Source organism: Quercus suber, unplaced genomic scaffold (genome assembly GCF_002906115.3).
Source record: "Quercus suber isolate HL8 unplaced genomic scaffold, Cork oak 2.0 scaffold_298, whole genome shotgun sequence".
NCBI lineage: Eukaryota > Viridiplantae > Streptophyta > Magnoliopsida > Fagales > Fagaceae > Quercus > Quercus suber.
The window spans coordinates 824,510-846,269 of record NW_027069754.1 but is presented as its reverse complement, the minus strand read 5'-3'; the positions used below and the strand labels follow the sequence as shown (position 1 = coordinate 846,269).

Sequence of the window (21,760 nt, the reverse complement as noted above, 5' to 3'; positions counted from 1 at the left end):
CTAGTGAAAATCTTTTTTTTTTTTAGTTTATGAGATAAAATCCATCCGCATTTATTTTTTAGGTAAGTAAGTTGGAAATATAAATTTTAACCAAATTTCACTAACCTGCGCTCGTGGACTGTTTACCGCTTTCTTCATTTAAAATTTGATAATTGATTTTTAAGTAAATTGAAAATATTTATTTCAATCAAATTTCACACCTATGAATTTTTTACATCTCTCTTCGTTTAGAATATGATAATTGCTATTTTAGTAAGCTTAGAAATATTTATTTCAACCAAATTTCACTAATCTGCACCCATTCTACTTTTCGTTTAAATTTGATAATTGCTTTTTTAAGTAAGTTGAAAATATTTATTTCAACCAAATTTCACTAACCCGTGCCCATCGATTTTTACCACTTTCTTCATTTAAAATTTGATAAATTTTTTTTAGTAAGTTTGAAATGTTTATTTCAACTAAATTTCACTAACCAGCACCTAAGATTTATAATTTATTTTACCGCTTACTTCATTTAAATTTGATAATTGTTTTTTAGTAAGTTTGGAATGTTTATTTCAACTAAATTTTACTAACCAATGTTGTATATAAAGGTATATACAAGAATAGGTTGTAATAATGAAATAAGGTTGGATAGTTTTCATTTGTAAAATGAATAATATTGTATTTCGAGATCTGAAATTTTCTTTGTGAAAATTCAAGTTTCAGGTTGTTTGATCGGTCGAAACTTTTGTTCAATAGATCAAATTGATCAAGAAAATTGATCTGAAGTTTCTGCCTAACTCAATTGATACTCGATACCTGTTCAATCAATCGAAAAGAGCCTTCGATTGATGCTTGATTCCTCTCGATCGATCGAGCCTAGTGAAAACTGTTTTTTACATAATTTTCTGCAAAATTGTGAAAACCATTCCGAACATTGGGAAATGTTGTAAATCTTGTAAATGGTTTTTTGAGACATCGTAACTCTCCATACATATCTTTTGAAGGGTTATAACCCTATGAATATAAATAGAGGTTAATGGGTATTTTCCAAAATTGCTATTCGTAGAACCCAATAAAATTGGTTGTATCCTGGGGACAAGTTTGTAGAAACCCTTTAGCAACTTGCGTATGAGGACAAATATTGTCTAAGAATAACATTTAATTGTGCCTCCAAGTCAATCACTAATTTCTATTTGCATGATGTGTTTTTTTGTTCTCTCATTGTCACTCCTTGATTTGGTAAAATCCCCAACAACCAGTGCTCATGATTTATAATTTATTTTACCGCTTACTTCATTTAAAATTTGATAATTGCTTTTTCAATATATAATTTAAATTTATTTCTCTAACTTATTTTTGCATTAATTAAATACTAGAAATGGATTGATTTGGCCCATGTGTGGGGTAGGTTAGAAGTGGTACGTCAGGGGTGAACCATTTTGAGGAAAACACTCGGTGAGAGCCTAGGTATTGAAAAAAAAAAAAAAGTTTTGTCGGCTTAATTTCGGGCTATAATTGGGGTTTTTAGTGAGGAATTTGGTAATGTTAGGATTATACTCGTTGTGACCACCGCACACCCTTGGTGCGATGGTCACTCCACAAGACTTCGCAAGTATAAGTGCTTGTGAGGTATGGGGGGTAAAAGTCAGGCTTCAAGTCTTCAGGAGAGAACTTCACACACATATACACTTAGATTAGACTAGAATAGAATTATATCTTGTATAAAAATAAATAAAAATAAAAATAAATAAATAAATAAAAAAGGATTATACTCATTGTGGTTCCTAAAAATCGAGCTTTAGGCTTAAAAATCTCATGTGTTAGGGAAATGTTGGTCACAAATTTTCTAAAACTACCAAAAGCCATGAAAACATCCTTTAAACCTATTATATGATCCTTTAAAAAATCCCTTGATTTGGCAAGCTAGTATGCTCCTCTCTCTCTCGACCCCAACTCTAATCAAAATACTAAATGCCACTATCAAAGATTGGTCTAGTAATTCAATGATATTATTTAGTCTCTTTTATAAGGAAAATCAGGACTCAAAATTCCATTTTCCACTTATTACAAGATTTGATTAATAATTTTAAAATATATATATATATATATATATATTAAAAACCCTTACAGGCCTAATCGTGGGGTACATGAAAATCACAATGAATTAAATTGGATCCTTTTGGCCCAAAATCAATAGCCCCAAACAAACATTTGAGGCCTTGCTGGCCCAAACAAACAGCACACTGATGTGGCTCCAAGAAAATTCATGATCATCATTTCATCCCGCGCAAAACGATGAGGTTCAACTCATCAAGGCCAAAAAGAGTGAATAAATTCCTTCATAGTTTCAAACCAATACAACATTCAAGAAAAAAGAAGAAGCCTCTGGACTACGCAATATTATTACACAGTAGATTCCAATTGTCTTTCAACTATTCCAACTCACTCTCGAATTAATACTACTTTGCTGACAAACTCAGAAGCCCCCAGAACCTCCTCTCTCTCTCTCTCTCTCTCTCTCTCTCTCCCTCACTCTCAATCTTTTACACTGACACGTACATATATATATAGAGAGAGAGAGAGCTACTCCTTGGCGTTCTATTTCCACGAGAAAGACAGAACCGCCGAAAACAAAATTCCTCACTCGGTTTTGTGAATTTGATTACTTGCCGGTCGCTTTGATTAAGCAATGGCTGACGTTCAAATGGGAGACAGAGACACAGAGACCTTCGCGTTTCAGGCAGAGATCAACCAGCTTTTGAGTCTCATCATCAACACCTTCTATAGCAACAAGGAAATCTTCCTTCGTGAGCTCATCAGCAATGCTTCTGATGTACGTAAAATCACACACACAAGCACACAAAACCTTTCTTAATTTTCTCGTGTATTATCGTATAAATTTTCCTAGTATGTTGTTATTTATGGTTTCTTTTCGTTGAAGTCGAAGTTAAGAGGAACCCCAGAAAAGAGAGGAGGAAAATTGATTTATACAATATTAAAAATAAAATAAAAATAAAAAAAATAAAAATTTACAAGCTTTACAACTTTTACTTGAGATTGGTTTCTGTTTCAGGATTGAGACTGAATTTTTTTTTTTTTTTTTTTTTTTTTTTTTTTTTTTTGTTTGGTTTTTCTCTTGTAGGCGTTGGATAAGATCAGATATGAGAGCTTGAGAGACAAGAGCAAGCTTGAGAGTCAACCCGAGCTCTTCATTAGGATTGTACCAGACAAAGTCAACAAGACCCTCTCAATCATAGATAGCGGTATAGGCATGACTAAAGCAGGTACATATAAGCAACCCAGTTTTCTTACTCTTCTCTGTTTTCTTTTCTTTTATTAGTTTTTGGTTTTTGGGTTCTGATTGGACAAGTCTAAAATGGGTTCTTCTTCTTGTTAGATTTGGTGAATAACTTGGGAACAATAGCAAGGTCAGGAACCAAGGAGTTCATGGAGGCGTTGCAGGCTGGGGGTGATGTGAGCATGATTGGGCAGTTTGGTGTTGGATTCTACTCGGCTTACCTTGTTGCTGACAAGGTTATTGTGACTAGTAAGCACAATGATGACGAGCAGTACATCTGGGATTCTCAGGCTGGTGGCTCTTTCACTATCACCAGGGATGTCAATGGCGAGCCCTTGGGTAGAGGAACAAAGGTCACTCTGTTCCTCAAGGAAGACCAGGTAAGAATAAACAAGCCCCATTTAAAGTTGACCCTTTTTTGTTGTTGCTGTTGTCCTTTCTAAATTATGCTATGGGGGGACTTGATGTTAGTATGCAGGCTATCAATGTAGCATTCGTGGTTTCAATTATATTGTCCGATAGTTTAGTTTTAATTTTGTAGTTATCCCTCACCTCAACTATTAATTGTGTCGACTTCATCCCTCAATGCAATAATTTTTAACAATAAAATTGACTTAATTTTAGAAGTAGAGGAACAAAATTGACATAATTAATAGTTGGACCTTGCTAATGATCGAGTAAGTATTCTTGATGGTAGTTTTTGGATAGTTTTGGACACTAGGAACCAAAGTTTTTGGATAGTTTTGTCAATGGTCTTATCCCAAATCTAAGAATGACATATGTCCTATGCTTTTTTGTGCGTGATCTTGAATTTTGATTAACTGCCTTGGTATTGAAATGAATGTACTATTAATTGATTTTGTAGTTGGAGTACTTGGAGGAGAGGAAATTGAAGGATCTTGTGAAGAAGCACTCTGAGTTCATCAGCTACCCCATATACCTCTGGACTGAGAAGACCATTGAGAAAGAGGTCAGTGATGATGAAGATGATGAAACCAAGAAGGAAGAGGAGGGTGACGTAGAGGATGTTGATGAGGAAAAGGAAAAGAAGTCTAAGAAGAAAAAGGTTAAGGAGGTGACCCACGAGTGGCAGCTCGTCAACAAGCAGAAACCAATTTGGCTGCGAAAGCCCGAGGAGATCACCAAGGAAGAGTATGCCTCTTTCTACAAGAGCCTCACCAATGACTGGGAGGATCATCTTGCTGTGAAGCACTTCTCTGTTGAAGGGCAACTTGAGTTCAAAGCCATCCTTTTCGTTCCAAAGAGAGCCCCATTTGATCTATTTGACACGAGGAAGAAGTTGAACAATATCAAGCTCTATGTGAGGAGGGTGTTTATCATGGACAACTGTGAAGAACTCATTCCTGAGTATCTCAGCTTTGTGAAGGGTGTGGTGGATTCTGATGATCTCCCACTCAATATTTCCCGTGAAACGCTACAACAAAACAAGATTCTCAAGGTCATTAGGAAGAACCTGGTGAAGAAGTGCATTGAGATGTTCAATGAGATTGCACAGAACAAGGAGAACTATGCCAAATTCTATGAAGCTTTCTCCAAGAATATTAAGTTGGGAATCCACGAAGATAGCCAGAACAGGACTAAACTGGCTGACCTGCTTAGGTACTACTCAACTAAAAGTGGTGATGAAATGACCAGCTTGAAGGACTATGTAACAAGAATGAAGGAGGGTCAGAAAGATATCTATTACATAACTGGTGAGAGCAAAAAGGCTGTTGAGAACTCACCTTTCCTTGAGAAGCTGAAGAAGAAGGGCTATGAAGTCCTCTTCATGACTGATGCCATTGATGAGTATGTTGTTGGGCAGTTGAAGGAATATGATGGGAAGAAGCTTGTTGCTGCCACAAAGGAAGGGCTTAAGATAGAGGATGACTCTGAGGAAGAGAAAAGGAAAAGGGAGGAAAAGAAGAAATCATTTGAGAACCTGTGCAAGACAATTAAAGACATTCTTGGGGACAGGGTGGAGAAAGTGGTGGTGTCTGATAGGATTGTAGATTCACCTTGCTGCTTGGTCACTGGGGAATATGGATGGACAGCTAACATGGAAAGGATCATGAAAGCACAGGCTCTAAGGGACAACAGCATGAGTTCTTACATGTCAAGCAAGAAGACAATGGAGATTAACCCAGATAATGGCATTATGGAAGAGTTAAGGAAAAGGGCTGAGGTTTACGAGAATGACAAGTCTGTGAAGGACCTAGTGTTGCTGCTCTATGAGACTGCCCTCTTGACTTCTGGGTTCAGCCTCGACGAGCCCAACACGTTCGCCTCAAGAATTCACAGGATGCTGAAGCTGGGTCTGAGCATTGAGGATAAGAGTACTGGTGAGGATGCTGAAATGCCTACATTGGAGGAGGATGGCAATGAGGAGAGCAAGATGGAGGAAGTCGACTGAAAGAGACGAAGTGGCATCTTTTGGTGAAATAACATTAGGTCTGCCAAGAAAGGACTCAAAATCATCAGTGGGTTTCTGTTATTTGTTGCTGTGGAGTGATGGTTTTCTTTTGGCTTTCAGTTTTTGCTTTTTCTTGCCTTTTAGTTTCTAGTTTTGTTTAGGGTAGCTGTGGATGGTTGTAATTGTCGTTATCTAGTATGTTGCTCTTAGTGACTTGTAGTCTTGTAATATGTTTTCAAGATATATACATATAATTCTACCGTGTTACTCTTTTAAGTTCCATAGTAATCAATCATCCAAAAGAAAAAACTAGTTCCATAATAACACTTAATTAAAGATGAGAAGGTATACGAGAGAGTAAGGTAATCCTAATCCTAAACTGCAGCTAAAATTTTGGTAACTTGTCATGCTCGAGAGTGACCTAGTTGTAATCATCCTCTTGTTGTGCTGAGCAGAAAAGGGGGGAAACACTGCTACTGAGAATTATACAATCGATGCAAAAATTCCGCCCACAGCTCCGAAGAATGTTACATAGGAGCGAGCTGTGGACTTCTACTTCCCGGAAGTTCTTCGAGTCGAGAATGACTAACCTAAAAACAACATTTACCAAAATCTTCTAAAATTGCAATAAACTATAGAGGATCTTAATCCTTCAAATTTAAAAAACATTCACCAAAATCTTTTTTGTATTGCAAGTTTTGAGAATGTCCACTTAAGAAGATTTGCAACTCTAAATACTACGTTCAATGGAATTAATTAAAACGATTTTAGTTTTTAATTTAAATAAAGTAATAAACAATGAAAATATCAACTATCTACCAATTAAATTGATAGGTTAGTCATATTATTTGAAGATTATATATTACTTAATTTCAAAACACATGGTTTTATTGGAGCAACATCCAATTCCAGAATTTATACCAAACAATTTGTGACAAGAAATTTACTTAAAAAAATATGCTCTAAGATTTTCAAATAAGTTAATAATCTGTTTTTTTTTTTTTTTTTTTTTTTGAGAAGGAAGTTAATAAATCTGTTTAAAGTCACTCTGAGTCGCCTTTAAGCAAATAAAGCATGGATACCTAAAGCAATGAAAACACAACAGCCAAAAACGGAATATAATATGATGACGAATTGAGAAAAATGTAGTTATTAAAAGAACAGGAAAAATAAATAGTAACTATCTCAAAACCATCAGCTAATATTCTCAAACACTAGAGCAATGAAAACAAACTGCTATGTAACTCCCATGTGCAGCCAGTCAAATCCACTCTTTACTCGGCTAGAAACTTTTAATGTCAAAACCATTCAAAATGGTAGGAACAATCACACTCAAGGAAGATTCGAGCTAGCTGCGCCCCCACCAAAACCACCAGCACCGCGACCAAAGCCTGGCCTTCCACCAGGACCCTGCAAGTCAGTAGCAAAAAAGAGTGAATCGCTGTATAAAAGAAACCCAAACTATAATCCCACGTGTTCTTGATACACAATCACATTAAAATACAAAAAGTGCCTTAATAGGCAAGCAAATCATCCCCAACTGTCTGACAGCATAGAACACCAGTAATGCAACCCTTAGAGAAATAAAAATATTGCAGTTGTTGATCCATAGTATTCTGTTCATCTCATATAATCACTCATTTCTATTTAGAATAATTCTAGATAAGTATTTAAACAGAAGCATAGAACATTTGAAAGGCAGAGTTGAAGACATCAAAACGAATAGAGAGTCACACATAGCACTGATGCATTTTTTCAGAGATGCTTACTCCACAATTAAACTAGAACTTCCAACATTTCCACAATTCAAATTTATTAAGTTTATACATTTCGCACCATCAGTTTTTAGCTCAAATAAATCTTTTAGCAAATAACCATAATCTTTTAAAACATCAACATCCAAATCCCTCCTTTCCCACAAGACAAGTCCAGAAGCTTCCCATTGTAATGGAAAGGGTTATGATTCAGCTCTACTCATGAAAAGCAACAAAAACTTGTCAAAACCATGTAAATAGCCGTGAAGGTAAGAAGCAACCCCACTAATGAAAAGAACATTTACTGGTATCCCTCTCAACAGACTGACCAACCTCATCCAACCTAAGCTATATAAAGCATATAAAAAGAAAAGGAACAACGCCAGAAACTATTTAGAAGAATCATTTTGCTATCAAATAGATTTGTATGTTCCCCCACAGCCCTCTGACCATTACCGTAAAAAATAAAGAATGATATAAAAACAGGAAAAAAAAAATCATTTAAACATAACATAATATACTGAAAGAAAGCACTAAAAGAAGATTAAGTAATATTACCCCAAAGCTAGGTTTGTAGTCAGCAGGAGCTCCACCTTTGTCACCAAAGTCACCACCAGGTGCACGGGGACCGGCACGGTACCCATCTCGGTCACCAAATCTCCGCTCTCCATCAAAACGAGGTGGGCCACTAATTCAAAGCCATCAACAATAAAACCCAATCAAAAACACAATCCCAACAGCAACAAATGCAACAACAATCTCATATAGATTTTCAAATAAGTTAATAATCTGTTTTTTTTTTTTTTTTTTTTTTTGAGAAGGAAGTTAATAAATCTGTTTAAGTCACTTACTGACTCGCCTTTAAGCAAATAAAGCATGGATACCTAAAGCAATGAAAACACAACAGCCAAAAACTGAATATAATATGATGACGAATTGAGAAAATGTAGTTATTAAAAGAACAGGAAAAATAAATAGTAACTATCTCAAAACCATCAGCTAATATTCTCAAACACTAGAGCAATGAAAACAAACTGCTATGTAACTCCCATGTGCAGCCAGTCAAATCCACTCTTTACTCGGCTAGAAACTTTTAATGTCAAAACCATTCAAAATAGTAGGAACAATCACACTCAAGGAAGATTCGAGCTAGCTGCACCGCCACCAAAACCACCAGCACCGCGACCAAAGCCTGGCCTTCCACCAGGACCCTGCAAGTCAGTAGCAAAAAAGAGTGAATCGCTGTATAAAAGAAACCCAAACTATAATCCCACATGTTCTTGATACACAATCACATTAAAATACAAAAAGTGCCTTAATAGGCAAGCAAATCATCCCCAACTGTCTGACAGCATAGAACACCAGTAATGCAACTGTTAGAGAAATAAAAATATTGCAGTTGTTGATCCATAGTATTATGTTCATCTCATATAATCACTCATTTCTATTTAGAATAATTCTAGATAAGTATTTAAACAGAAGCATAGAACATTTGAAAGGCAGAGTTGAAGACATCAAAACGAATAGAGAGTCACACATAGCACTAATGCATTTTCTCAGAGATGCTTAAAACTAGAACTTCCAACATTTCCACAATTCAAATTTATTAAGTTTATACATTTCGCACCATCAGTTTTTAGCTCAAATAAATCTTTTAGCAAATAACCATAATCTTTTAAAACATCAACATCCAAATCCCTCCTTTCCCACAAGACAAGTCCAGAAGCTTCCCATTGTAATGGAAAGGGTTATGATTCAGCTCTACTCATGAAAAGCAACAAAAACTTGTCAAAACCATGTAAATAGCCGTGAAGGTAAGAAGCAACCCCACTAATGAAAAGAACATTTACTGGTATCCCTCTCAACAGACTGACCAACCTCATCCAACCTAAGCTATATAAAGCATATAAAAAGAAAAGGAACAACGCCAGAAACTATTTAGAAGAATCATTTTGCTATCAAATAGATTTGTATGTTCCCCCACAGCCCTCTGACCATTACCGTAAAAAATAAAGAATGATATAAAAACAGGAAAAAAAAAATCATTTAAACATAACATAATATACTGAAAGAAAGCACTAAAAGAAGATTAAGTAATATTACCCCAAAGCTAGGTTTGTAGTCAGCAGGAGCTCCACCTTTGTCACCAAAGTCACCACCAGGTGCACGGGGACCGGCACGGTACCCATCTCGGTCACCAAATCTCCGCTCTCCATCAAAACGAGGTGGGCCACTAATTCAAAGCCATCAACAATAAAACCCAATCAAAAACACAATCCCAACAGCAACAAATGCAACAACAATCTCATATCACATTACAATCTATTGAGTAACCACAACATAACACCACCAACCCAATAACCTAAATTAACAGCAACAACCCCATTCACATTGCATTCAATTGAAGAACCACAATATACCAATCAATAATAGCAAATTCTACAACAAACCCATATCAAATTACAATCTATCAAAAACCCACAATATATCAACAACCCAATAGCATAAAATGTAATCAAATGAATGAGAATTACCGGGAGCGATCCCCAGATGGGCCGAAGGGGCGGCCAGCAGGCTTGGCCTGTTTCTTCAAAGTGGCAGGGACGATTTCGGAAGGGAGGTTGAGGTAAGTTCTGAGGAACTCAATGCCATCGTTTGTGAGGTACCAGTAGTAGTGCATCCAAGCAAAGGTCTCACGCACATAAGCCTTTGACTTGAAGCTCTGCATTAGCTTAATCACCTGCAAGTTCGGCACATCGATCTCTGGGTGCTTTGCCAGATTATAGTCCTTCTTGGCATAGCAAACTCCCTCTGAAACCCCAGTAAATTCGAAATCTAAATCCCACAAATAAAGCATCTAAATACATTTATATATATATACATAATGTGTGTGAATTTGAATGTACCTTGGAAGAGGTACTTGGAGATTTCACGACGGTTCTTCTCGGAAATGATCTGGGTAGAAAATTAAATAGACGAGTCAGAAATTATATGATAAAAAAAAAAACTGCTTGGATGCCGAGAAAATGTGGGAAAGGAAAAAGACAAAAGAAATTAATTTCTTGCAGCTGCGTAGATCCATTAGAAGCCTAAAACCCTAGTTAACAGTTGTAACTGATACAACATCTAGATTATTTTTTTTTTTTTTTTTTTGAGAAGGAAGTTAATAAATCTGTTTAAAGTCACTCTGAGTCGCCTTTAAGCAAATAAAGCATGGATACCTAAAGCAATGAAAACACAACAGCCAAAAACGGAATATAATATGATGACGAATTGAGAAAAATGTAGTTATTAAAAGAACAGGAAAAATAAATAGTAACTATCTCAAAACCATCAGCTAATATTCTCAAACACTAGAGCAATGAAAACAAACTGCTATGTAACTCCCATGTGCAGCCAGTCAAATCCACTCTTTACTCGGCTAGAAACTTTTAATGTCAAAACCATTCAAAATGGTAGGAACAATCACACTCAAGGAAGATTCGAGCTAGCTGCGCCCCCACCAAAACCACCAGCACCGCGACCAAAGCCTGGCCTTCCACCAGGACCCTGCAAGTCAGTAGCAAAAAAGAGTGAATCGCTGTATAAAAGAAACCCAAACTATAATCCCACGTGTTCTTGATACACAATCACATTAAAATACAAAAAGTGCCTTAATAGGCAAGCAAATCATCCCCAACTGTCTGACAGCATAGAACACCAGTAATGCAACCCTTAGAGAAATAAAAATATTGCAGTTGTTGATCCATAGTATTCTGTTCATCTCATATAATCACTCATTTCTATTTAGAATAATTCTAGATAAGTATTTAAACAGAAGCATAGAACATTTGAAAGGCAGAGTTGAAGACATCAAAACGAATAGAGAGTCACACATAGCACTGATGCATTTTTTCAGAGATGCTTACTCCACAATTAAACTAGAACTTCCAACATTTCCACAATTCAAATTTATTAAGTTTATACATTTCGCACCATCAGTTTTTAGCTCAAATAAATCTTTTAGCAAATAACCATAATCTTTTAAAACATCAACATCCAAATCCCTCCTTTCCCACAAGACAAGTCCAGAAGCTTCCCATTGTAATGGAAAGGGTTATGATTCAGCTCTACTCATGAAAAGCAACAAAAACTTGTCAAAACCATGTAAATAGCCGTGAAGGTAAGAAGCAACCCCACAAATGAAAAGAACATTTACTGGTATCCCTCTCAACAGACTGACCAACCTCATCCAACCTAAGCTATATAAAGCATATAAAAAGAAAAGGAACAACGCCAGAAACTATTTAGAAGAATCATTTTGCTATCAAATAGATTTGTATGTTCCCCCACAGCCCTCTGACCATTACCGTAAAAAATAAAGAATGATATAAAAACAGGAAAAAAAAAATCATTTAAACATAACATAATATACTGAAAGAAAGCACTAAAAGAAGATTAAGTAATATTACCCCAAAGCTAGGTTTGTAGTCAGCAGGAGCTCCACCTTTGTCACCAAAGTCACCACCAGGTGCACGGGGACCGGCACGGTACCCATCTCGGTCACCAAATCTCCGCTCTCCATCAAAACGAGGTGGGCCACTAATTCAAAGCCATCAACAATAAAACCCAATCAAAAACACAATCCCAACAGCAACAAATGCAACAACAATCTCATATCACATTACAATCTATTGAGTAACCACAACATAACACCACCAACCCAATAACCTAAATTAACAGCAACAACCCCATTCACATTGCATTCAATTGAAGAACCACAATATACCAATCAATAATAGCAAATTCTACAACAAACCCATATCAAATTACAATCTATCAAAAACCCACAATATATCAACAACCCAATAGCATAAAATGTAATCAAATGAATGAGAATTACCGGGAGCGATCCCCAGATGGGCCGAAGGGGCGGCCAGCAGGCTTGGCCTGTTTCTTCAAAGTGGCAGGGACGATTTCGGAAGGGAGATTGAGGTAAGTTCTGAGGAACTCAATGCCATCGTTTGTGAGGTACCAGTAGTAGTGCATCCAAGCAAAGGTCTCACGCACATAAGCCTTTGACTTGAAGCTCTGCATTAGCTTAATCACCTGCAAGTTCGGCACATCGATCTCTGGGTGCTTTGCCAGATTATAGTCCTTCTTGGCATAGCAAACTCCCTCTGAAACCCCAGTAAATTCGAAATCTAAATCCCACAAATAAAGCATCTAAATACATTTATATATATATACATAATGTGTGTGAATTTGAATGTACCTTGGAAGAGGTACTTGGAGATTTCACGACGGTTCTTCTCGGAAATGATCTGGGTAGAAAATTAAATAGACGAGTCAGAAATTATATGATAAAAAAAAAAACTGCTTGGATGCCGAGAAAATGTGGGAAAGGAAAAAGACAAAAGAAATTAATTTCTTGCAGCTGCGTAGATCCATTAGAAGCCTAAAACCCTAGTTAACAGTTGTAACTGATACAACATCTAGATTACAAAACATGCCTAAGAGTTTCAGTTTCTATTATTTTCCTATGGTTTCTCAGCAACCAAACAGAGAAAAAGAAAGAAAAGTAAATATGAGAGAGAGAGAGAGAGAGAGAGAGAGAATGGTACCATGGTTGCGAGAGAGATTGAGGAAGCGACAGCGAGAGGGGGCGGCAACAAGCAGATTGTTCTTGTAAGAGCTCTCTCTCTCTCTAATCGCTTGCAGCAGTAAACCCTAGATTCATGTAGCCTGGGTTTTATAGCCCATTGTTGCTACGGGGTTAGCGTGGTTTCATTTGGGCTTCATTTTGGGCCTCTGTGGTTTACTCTAAACGGCCTAATTGATTACAATGATCCGGAGTATAATGGGCCTTTAATGCTAAATATGTGATAAAAAGATAACATCTAGCTTTAAAAATAAAATAAAAATATAACTAAAACTATTGTAGTGCTTTGATCTCACCCCTATAGTGCTTTGATTCTTTGTCTGATTCATCTCACCCTTATTGTGATTTGATCTCTAATTGCAAGTCTCTCATCTAGTTCTTTTAAAAAACCCACATCCACACCTTCCACAAAAAGAATCAATGCACGAACCTTTTGGCTAAAGAAAAATTTTCTCCTTGTAATAACTTTGTTTTATATTTGCAAACCCCTTCCTTTATTTTGTACTAGTTGATGCTTGAGGTGTTTCTTATTATAGACTTTGTAATATTTTGTTTTGTTTAATTTAAGCTTGTTTTCACCAAAAAATAATAAGAATTAATACATACATATATATATATATATAATAAAAGATTACAATAAAAACTTAAAGTAAATAAGCTTAAAATAAAACACTTACAAGAAATAATAGTAGAAACAAGATTGAGCAGGAAATGGGAAATAATTGCAAGATTAGGACCTGACTAAAGATTATAGGAAATTCAAAACTAGTAACATTTAAGTTCTAGGTTCAAATTCTGCCTTTCAAATGAAGAGTAGCAAGCCTTTTATAGGCAAAATAGGCACTATTTGCATAGTGGGTAGCAACGGAAATCAACCCTTTCGGGGAGGAGCAAGAATTATTACTATCTGCATAATAATAAGAATTAGCTTTTACTATTCATTTGTCATCCAAAAATAGTCGAAAGCAGAAAAGCAACTTGGCATTATTTGCCTAGTGGATAGCATAGGAAAGTTCATTTCACATAAACCAAACTTATATATATATATATATAAAAGGCAAAAAGCAAACTAATTTTCCTACAAGTGCATCTGTACCACAATTGGCTTCCCTAAATACATGGTGAATTGTTGCTTGTGGAATATTTACAACAACTCTCTGCAATTAAAAAGAAGTTTAGACTACACTCTGTTTGTTTATTGTTGATTGTTTAATAAATCAACAAGAAATTTAGCATCTAATTCCCATCCACAACATTCAGACCAAGTAGGGCCATCGAGTAGTACATGAGGCTACTAATAATTTAAATGCCAAGCTATCCACTATTATAGATCATCAAAGCTGGTCCAGAGTCCTGACTGCCTGCTAGATCTGAAAATCATGTTATTATACTGAGTTAAGCTTCCTGATGTGGTTTTAGATGAGTCTGATTAGGAGATGTCAGATGTGCGTGCTTAGAAAATCTTGATGTTACTCTTTTGCATCAGCTTGGGATATAGTCAGAAACAAAGCTGAAAGCTCCGGTGAAAACTAATTTGGAATCCACAAATGGTTTCTAAACATCATATGCCTTCATATCAGGCCGGCCCAAGACCTAGGCCACTTAGGCCTAGGCTAAAGCCCGCACTTCATGATGTTCTATCCCTTCATAAAAAAGGCCCGTTATAAAATAAGTAATAAAATAAAAACCCAAAATTTTATAATAAATCTTTTTTTTTAATTTTTTTTTTTTGAGAAACCATTTTTTTTTAAAATTGGTTGTGCACTTTCTGCACGCAATATTAGTTATACTACAAATTTTACCATAGGCTTACAAATTTATACATCACCAATAACCAAAAAAAATTAATTTAAACGTTTATTAGTTATTAGTTGTTAAAGTTCATCAATTACAATCTTTACCAAATCAATTGATAAACAATTTATAGTAAAATTTGTAGTAATTTAGCATTTTTCTTTTCTCATCTCTAATAAGGCTTCCAAAATAGAAGACCAATTGAAACCCTAAACTGTTTGAAAAAAAAAAAATATATATATATATATATATAAAATGAATTTGTTTGATTGTCAAGGATGATTAATTTCCCTTAATAGATTGTCATGTCTGCATTAATCACTTGATCTTTCACGTAGCCACATACCAAAAAAAACTTCCCTTTTTCACTCTTAATACTAAGTTATAAAATTAAAAAAAAATAGTTTACAACTTTAAAGTAAGCCTATGCATCACTTTATATCCAAGATAAAATAAGCCCTTTTTAATAATAATAATAATAAATTTTCTTCTTTTTTTTTTTTTTTTGAATTTTATGTTTTTTTAAGAACCAAATTATATGCTTCAACTAAGACATTCAATTCTCTATCTGAAATTAACCTTAGTTTAGTTAATATTATTTCATCAAATTATGCATTTAATTAATGCATCAATTTAACAATGATTTGGTTAATTTTTAATAGATTTATTTAATTAATATTTAAATATAAAAGGTGCCGCTTAAATTTATTACCTTAAGCCCCAAATTATCTCGACCTGGCCTTGTTTCATATGTTGGTTAGTAATGAAAAATAGATTGATTACAAAAGATAGCTTGTGTCAATGGGGGTGTTTGCAGTGATGCGTTGTGTCTATCATGCATAGAAAAGTCTGAAAACAGAGATCACCAATTTTTTAGGCGCCCTACTGCCAAAAGAATTTGGCAACTGACTGCGGGATTCAGCTTACAGAAGAACCCAAAGATAGTAATTTGGGCTGAAAATAATTGGAAAGGGAAGGGTATAAAAGCTGCGGTATGTAAACATGGCCTTGCTGCTTCAGATTATCAGATTTGGAAACAAAGAAACATTGTCATGCATAATGGCAACATAAATACTGAAGAGCAAATCTTTGCCTCCATTAGGAAGCAATGAAGGCTACAATTGAGTTTAAGAGCACATTTCCCTACGCTTGAGAATGAGGAGATATGTTGCAAGTGGAGATTTTATGTAAATTTGCTTAAATCTTGTAGCTCCTAACTTGTGAGTTTCTTTGTCTGATATAGGTTTCAATTTTGTGATGTAATAGTTGTGGCTGGCTTCTCAACTTGTTGTATTGTGTTGGTTTTCCGGCTTGTTTTCAATGAAATTCATGTTCTTAAATAAATAATTAAGGGTGTGCATGGGTCACGTTGAGTCGGGTTAAAGGGATTTTTTGACCCAACCCACTATGGTGAGTCAGAAAAAATTCAACCCAACCCAACCCATCACATAAGTTCAACCCAATCCAACCCAACCCACATGGGTCGGGTTGAACCCATGGGTTTGACAAATTTTTATTATTATTATTATTAAATTTATTAAATATATTATTATTAGTATATATTATATATATAATATATTATATATAAGCACTTATAGTATATAATATTATTATTAGTATATATTAAATATATTATTGTGGGGCCCATGGGCCTGATAGCCTCGGCCCATCATGTAGCAGGCCCGAGGCCCAGGCCGAGGAGCACAGGCTATTCAGGGCCAAGGTGAGGGAAAGCATTTTTTCCCAATTCACACCGAGGACCACCTTATCCTCGGCCTGACGAAGGTGATTTTGGGGAGAGACTAACCCCAAAGTAAGCTGTCACTCTCACATTTAATGCATTCAACTAACCCCCCCTGGCCGCATTAATGGGGAGGTAACCCCTTGGCAGGATAACGTTGATCAGAGTGAACCACTTGAGTATCGATAAGGCCTCTGATGGGACGGATGGCCAAAAGAAAAGGCAAATAGATGATCAACAGATGGAAGGAAGGGATAGGAAGATGAAAACTATAAAAGAAAAGCTAGTAAAGTAAAGAAGGGGGGAGAAAAAGAGAGAACAATAAGGCCTCCTCGGCCACGGGCCGAGGAGCATCCCCCCATTTGTAAATAAACTCTTAGCATTTTTTATAAGAAAAAGTTCATGCATAGTGATCGACGGCCAGCACCTAAACCTTTCAACTCACTCTCTATAAATTTATTGTTTGGGCTTATTGGGCTGAAAACCCATCACTCAGGGTCAATCCAAATTGAGTCCTTACAATTGGCGCCGTCTGTGGGGAGGATTAGGGTGCTGGCCGGCGCACCAGGCAAGTGCTCTAAGTTCTAAGTGTTCGTTTTACAGTAGGTTGAAAAAAAATATATAGAAGGTTCGACAACAAAAAAAAAAAAAAACGGAAGACCTCGATATTATTATTGTTATTTCATGAAAAGAAAGGTTACAGATTACAATCAAAGGCTCAGGTAGGCCTGTTTTACAAGCAAATTTACAAGCTAATACCACCAGTTATTTCTACAATCAGAGGCCCAGGTGGTGCCGCCCTAAGGAGAAGCTAGCCGGAGGGAAGTGTCAACTCGTGCTTTTATTTGGCACAAAGAGAATGGGAGAGCTTGACACGCGGCGGAGGAGGTGAAGGGTAATCATGCTCCCAGGCCCCCAACAACTCCCTCCTCGGCTAGGCGGAGCTGGAACAAAGAGAGGAGCAGATGCAGGGGCTCCGGGATACCCTCCCCCGTGATGTTCCCTCGATTCTCTCCGGCCCTCTCGAGTGTTGGCCGTTGGAGACGGCAACACTCTAGCACCGCCCATGAGGTGAATTCACACGTCTTCCTCGTCGGGGGTGTGCTCCGGGGAAAAACGTTAGGTTCTCTAACAACACCCCTCTGGGACACCTCGAAGGGTGCCATCAGGGTTACGCCTAGATTCTGCCGCACCGAAAGCCCAGTGGGGGCTGCGGCCATACCGGTTTCTTTCAATCCCGGTAACAATTCCGGCGGGGTTATTAAAAGGGCATGGGAGGTTGGAAGAATACGTTTTGTTCTGTTTGTGTTGAGAGGTCCATGGGTTGCGGAGAAACCATCTCCTCAATTTATATAGGAGATGGGGGTTGGTGAGAATTAATTCATGCAGAGTTCGAAAAGAGTATTATCAGCTGGGTTAGTAATGAAGTCGCCAATTTCCAAGGAGGCCACGGACGATTGGACTCGTGTTAATTTATGAGGACATTAATGAAGGCGCGTTTCGCGCACCGGAGCGTCAAGCGTGGAACACGAACAAACAAAGGGCGTTTCATAAATGAAAAAGATGGGGCCTCGAGTTGGAGACGAGATCAATGCCACGTGTAAAGATCATAATCTGGCACAAAAAGGAATCATCTCCAGTAAAGCGATCTGAGGACAAACCTCTGCTTACAGGAAAAATAGAAGGGTAGACGGAGCCAAGGTATTACATGGTCCTCGGACCCAAACCTATGGTAAAACTACACACACCATTATACCTGGGTACTAGACAGAACCAAGGTATTGCATGGTCCTCGGACCCAAACCTATGGGGAAACTAGATACTTACAGAAAAATTGAAGTGGTAGACAGAACCAAGGTATTGCATGGTCCTCGGACCCAAGCCTATGGTAAAACTACACACACCATTATATCTAATACTTACAGAAAAAATAGAAGTGGTAGACGGAGCCAAGGTATTGCATGGTCCTCGGACCCAAACCTATGGTAAAACTACACACACCATTATACCTGGGTACTAGACAGAACCAAGGTATTGCATGGTCCTCGGACCCAAACCTATGGGGAAACTAGATACTTACAGGAAAATTGAAGTGGTAGACAGAACCAAGGTATTGCATGGTCCTCGGACCCAAGCCTATGGTAAAACTACGCACACCATTATATCTAATACTTACAGGAAAAATAGAAGTGGTAGACGGAGCCAAGGTATTGCATGGTCCTCGGACCCAAACCTATGGGGAAACTAGATACTTACAGGAAAATTGAAGTGGTAGACAGAACCAAGGTATTGCATGGTCCTCGGACCCAAGCCTATGGTAAAACTACACACACCATTATATCTAATACTTACAGGTAAAATAGAAGTGGTAGACGGAGCCAAGGTATTGCATGGTCCTCGGACCCAAACCTATGGTAAAACTACACACACCATTATACCTGGGTACTAGACAGAACCAAGGTATTGCATGGTCCTCGGACCCAAACCTATGGGGAAACTAGATACTTACAGGAAAATTGAAGTGGTAGACAGAACCAAGGTATTGCATGGTCCTCGGACCCAAGCCTATGGTAAAACTACACACACCATTATATCTAATACTTACAGGAAAAATAGAAGTGGTAGACGGAGCCAAGGTATTGCATGGTCCTCGGACCCAAACCTATGGTAAAACTACACACCATTATACCTGGGTACTAGACAGAACCAAGGTATTGCATGGTCCTCGGACCCAAACCTATGGGGAAACTAGATACTTACAAGAAAATTGAAATGGTAGACAGAACCAAGGTATTGCATGGTCCTCGGACCCAAGCCTATGGTAAAACTACACACACCATTATATCTAATACTTACAGGAAAATTGAAGTGGTAGACAGAACTAAGGTATTGCATGGTCCTCGGACCCAAGCCTATGGTAAAACTACACACACCATTATATCTAATACTTACAGGAAAAATAGAAGTGGTAGACAGAGCCAGGGTATTGCATGGTCCTTGGACCCAAACCTATGGTAAAACTACACACACCATTATACCTGAGTACTGGCAGAACCAGGGTATTGCATGGTCATCGGACTTAAACCCGTAGAGAAAATAACTATCTAGAGAAAAACCAAAGCGTTACTTAGAATCAAGCTATACCACGATCTCTAGATTTATATTCGAGGGTAACAGACGGTTTCATGAGGCTAACTCCGGAATAGAATACGAATATTGAGCAGAATACAAATAGTAAAGCAAACAAAAGAAAATATCATTAGATGGAAGCAAAGTATTATATATTCAGTTCAAACGGAAAGTATACAATCTACAATGCTGCTGAGGTAAGAAACAAAATAATATCAAAGAGAAAATAAACAAAGCTATCCTGTGCCGTATACTAGTCTCCTCAACTCAGTAGGCAAACCAAGTCAGTAAGTAAATCAAAAAGCTTGGGCCAAAGCTTAAGGGCTAGATCTCGGAAGGTCCGTCGGAGGACTTGCCACGTCTTATGGTACTTCGTGACCCTCGGTTACAACGTCCCCCAACGCTATCTGGGCTCAACTTCCTCGGATGGTTGATCAGTTAACGGCGTATCCTCGGCGGTCATATCTTGACCTTCAACCGATGGTAATGAGGATCCATCCTCAGGAGCAGCAGGTACAACCTCGCGAATGGCGGTAGGGTAGTACACCCTGTCCTCCCTTCTAAGATCAGAGGAGGCGTCAACCCCTGCTTGGTTGAGGGCTTCATGCCAGGTTTGAGAACAGTAATGCCTGCACACTGCAGGAACTTGAGCCCGAAGGGGGCTTCAGCTTAGCCACCCCTTCTGCGAAAGCATCCTCCTCTGCCTTTCCATAGAGCGCTCAACGTCTATTTTCGCAAATACCGCCTCATCTTTGGCTCTCACAGCCTCGTCCCTGGCATACTCGGCAACACCTTTTCATGGATCGCCTTGGTCAAATTTCCCTTCATATAGGTAATGTCTTCTTTGGCCTTTTGTAGTTGACCCTCAACATCTTGCAAGCGGTTAGTTTGATCCTCAGCTTGCTTCCTGACCACGGCTAGGTCAGAGACAACAGTATTCCTGGCCTTCGCCATTTCTGCCAGATCCTCGTCCCTTTTTCAGGTCGGCCTCAGATCTCTTAAGAGTATTGGCCGCCTCCAGGAACTTATCGCGTTCTTGCGCTAAGGCATGCTATGATCATCAACCTCTTCGCCCAACCTGAAAAGGCCTGGATAGCCTGCCAGTAAAAACAAGCAACTCTGTAAAGAGAAAGAAAGGTACTAAGCGACAAAATTTTGAGTAAAATGAATAGGTGTCAAAGGACCTACCATGCCTAGATATTTCTTAAGGTCGAGGACAACCTCTACGCCACTCATTTTCTCTAACTCCGCCATGTCGGTGGGAAGAAGAAGAGATTTCTCCAGGGCCTCGGCCACGAGAGCCCCCTCGTCTCCTTGAGACTCCCGCATCGACGCGTTATCCATCAGGGGCTGATCGTGGAGCATGGCAGCAGGCAGCCAGGCTTGAGCCTCGGACTGCTGGGTGGCCTTCTTTGCTCTTCCGTTTATCACCGAGCTTCAGTTGCTTCGGAGGTCTACGAAACCTACCCTCCTCGGGCGAAGAATGAGATTGCTCCCATCCATTGGCTCCTTACCCTTGGAAAGTTTTTTCCTTTTCGGGTCATGAGACTCGGTAGGAGGGTCTGTTACTGTGGGAACAGGGACGACCTGGTTTGCATGGTTAGAATCTGGGGCTGAGGTGCTGGGGGCTGGGTCTGCAACTCCCCTGGTACATCCTTCTTGGAACTGCCTTCGAGCAAGTCAAGAAGGTTGGTTTGGGGCTGTCTTTTTAAACCCATCTCAGCCTGAGTACCAACTCTTAGTGACTGGAGATCGGTTTCGAGGCAAATGGGGTCTCCTAGGTCACCGGAGGATCCTCGAACTGATCACTAGTCAAACACACTATATTCGTCCTCGGGAAAGCTCAGTTCAACCACCTTCATCCTTCTCGCACCGTTCTGCGGGATAAGACCGATAGCGATGCCAGTTTAACCCTCAGTAGAACGCCCCCCGGAATTCTAACAGGTCGGCATTACCTTGACTGAATGCTCTGAGCTGGGTCACATCCGAGGATTTTATGGCAGCT

The 21,760-nt window shown here is 38.2% G+C and overlaps 3 protein-coding genes and 1 long non-coding RNA gene across 4 annotated transcripts; 1 reads left to right on the top strand and 3 right to left on the bottom strand.

Moving 5' to 3' along the window:
• Positions 1-2,372: 2,372 nt before the first annotated feature.
• Positions 2,373-5,972, top strand: LOC112002259 (heat shock protein 83). The gene is made up of 4 exons (XM_024034418.2): positions 2,373-2,818; positions 3,128-3,269; positions 3,383-3,663; positions 4,149-5,972. Exons 1-4 carry the CDS (start codon positions 2,675-2,677, stop codon positions 5,694-5,696), a joined length of 2,115 nt encoding a protein of 704 aa, XP_023890186.2. The 5' UTR covers positions 2,373-2,674; the 3' UTR covers positions 5,697-5,972.
• An 832-nt stretch (positions 5,973-6,804) lies between these two features.
• Positions 6,805-8,210, bottom strand: LOC136071275 (uncharacterized). The gene is made up of 2 exons (XR_010632559.1): positions 8,009-8,210; positions 6,805-7,106 (listed from the first exon to the last, which is right to left on the bottom strand). It is a non-coding gene; the product is annotated as an uncharacterized LOC136071275 (long non-coding RNA).
• Positions 8,211-8,343: 133 nt separating this feature from the next.
• LOC136071274 (small ribosomal subunit protein eS10y-like) lies at positions 8,344-10,475 on the bottom strand. Its single transcript, XM_065782347.1, has 4 exons — positions 10,357-10,475; positions 9,985-10,261; positions 9,554-9,683; positions 8,344-8,661 (listed from the first exon to the last, which is right to left on the bottom strand). The coding sequence occupies exons 2-4, from the start codon at positions 10,176-10,178 to the stop codon at positions 8,584-8,586; spliced, it is 402 nt and encodes a 133-aa protein (XP_065638419.1). The 5' UTR covers positions 10,179-10,261; positions 10,357-10,475; the 3' UTR covers positions 8,344-8,583.
• Positions 10,476-10,697: 222 nt separating this feature from the next.
• LOC112002236 (small ribosomal subunit protein eS10y) lies at positions 10,698-13,107 on the bottom strand. Its single transcript, XM_024034391.2, has 5 exons — positions 13,054-13,107; positions 12,705-12,753; positions 12,333-12,609; positions 11,902-12,031; positions 10,698-10,999 (listed from the first exon to the last, which is right to left on the bottom strand). Exons 1-5 carry the CDS (start codon positions 13,054-13,056, stop codon positions 10,922-10,924), a joined length of 537 nt encoding a protein of 178 aa, XP_023890159.1. The 5' UTR covers positions 13,057-13,107; the 3' UTR covers positions 10,698-10,921.
• Positions 13,108-21,760: the final 8,653 nt, after the last annotated feature.